The 848-nt window shown below is 70.0% G+C and overlaps 1 protein-coding gene across 1 annotated transcript in view; it reads left to right on the forward strand.

The window, feature by feature from the left end:
• Positions 1-177: 177 nt before the first annotated feature.
• The window catches only part of CHLNCDRAFT_138585 (hypothetical protein), a gene marked incomplete at both ends in the record, with an annotated part of 3,618 nt that continues 2,947 nt past the window's right edge, over positions 178-848 (forward strand). The window contains one exon of the mRNA XM_005844618.1: positions 178-461. Within this exon, the coding sequence (XP_005844680.1) occupies positions 178-461 (284 nt within the window). The remainder of the gene's footprint in view (positions 462-848) is intronic.

Raw genomic sequence — 848 nt, forward strand, 5'->3', positions numbered from 1 at the left:
CGCGTGTGACAGGTCCCCTGGTCTGAGCCGGCCGGCAGCTTCACCCTGCCCGGTGCTTTGCAGCAGCCGGCAGCCGCGACACCTGCCTGCCCCACCTACCAGCCCACCCACCCCTCTCACCCGCCGCCTTCCTGCTCCTCCCGCTTTGGCCGCGCCCCGCTGCCTGCCCCTCTGCAGAAGCGCGTGCCTCGCAAGTACGAAGGCGTGAGCAGCGGCGGCGCCGCCGCCTCTGCCGCCGCCTACGGCAGCTCCTACACCCGCCAGCAGCGGCGGCTGGCCGGCGGGCATGTGCGCACGCGCGGCGGCGGCGCGCTGTCCCCCCGCACCTCCCTCCCCTCCTCGCTCACGCCGCGGCGGCAGCAGCCGTGGCAGATGCTGCTGCCGGCGGGGGTGCCGCCGCCGCCGCTGTCTCCGGAGCAGTGTCGGCATCAGGTCATGGCAGACTTGGTGTACCTGTTCAAGTGAGGGGCTGGGGGTGGGGGGTGGGGCTGGGCTGCTGCTGCTTGGCTGCTGCTGCTGCTGCTTGTGCTCTTGGTTTGTGTGTACCTCTTCAAGCGAGTGGTTGCTGCTGCTGCTCCTGGGTGTTGTGCCTGTGCAACGAGGCCTGCTAGGGCTCCGCTGCTCCCGCTTGCTGCCTGCTGGGCTAGCGGCTTGCTGCCTGCTGCTGCTGGGCTTCCGCTGGAGCTCTTGTGTCGCGCACGTCAGCGCCCAGCAGAAGCCGCACAGTCCAGAATGCCTGTCTCCTTGACCTGCTTGCCTGCCCCCTTCCAGCGCAACCCCTCTGCCCCTATTCACACTCCCCCCTCTGCCCCCCCGCCTCCTACCCCCCACACCACCCATTTTCACAA

The sequence above is a fragment of the Chlorella variabilis genome (assembly GCF_000147415.1).
Source record: "Chlorella variabilis unplaced genomic scaffold CHLNCscaffold_21, whole genome shotgun sequence".
NCBI lineage: Eukaryota > Viridiplantae > Chlorophyta > Trebouxiophyceae > Chlorellales > Chlorellaceae > Chlorella > Chlorella variabilis.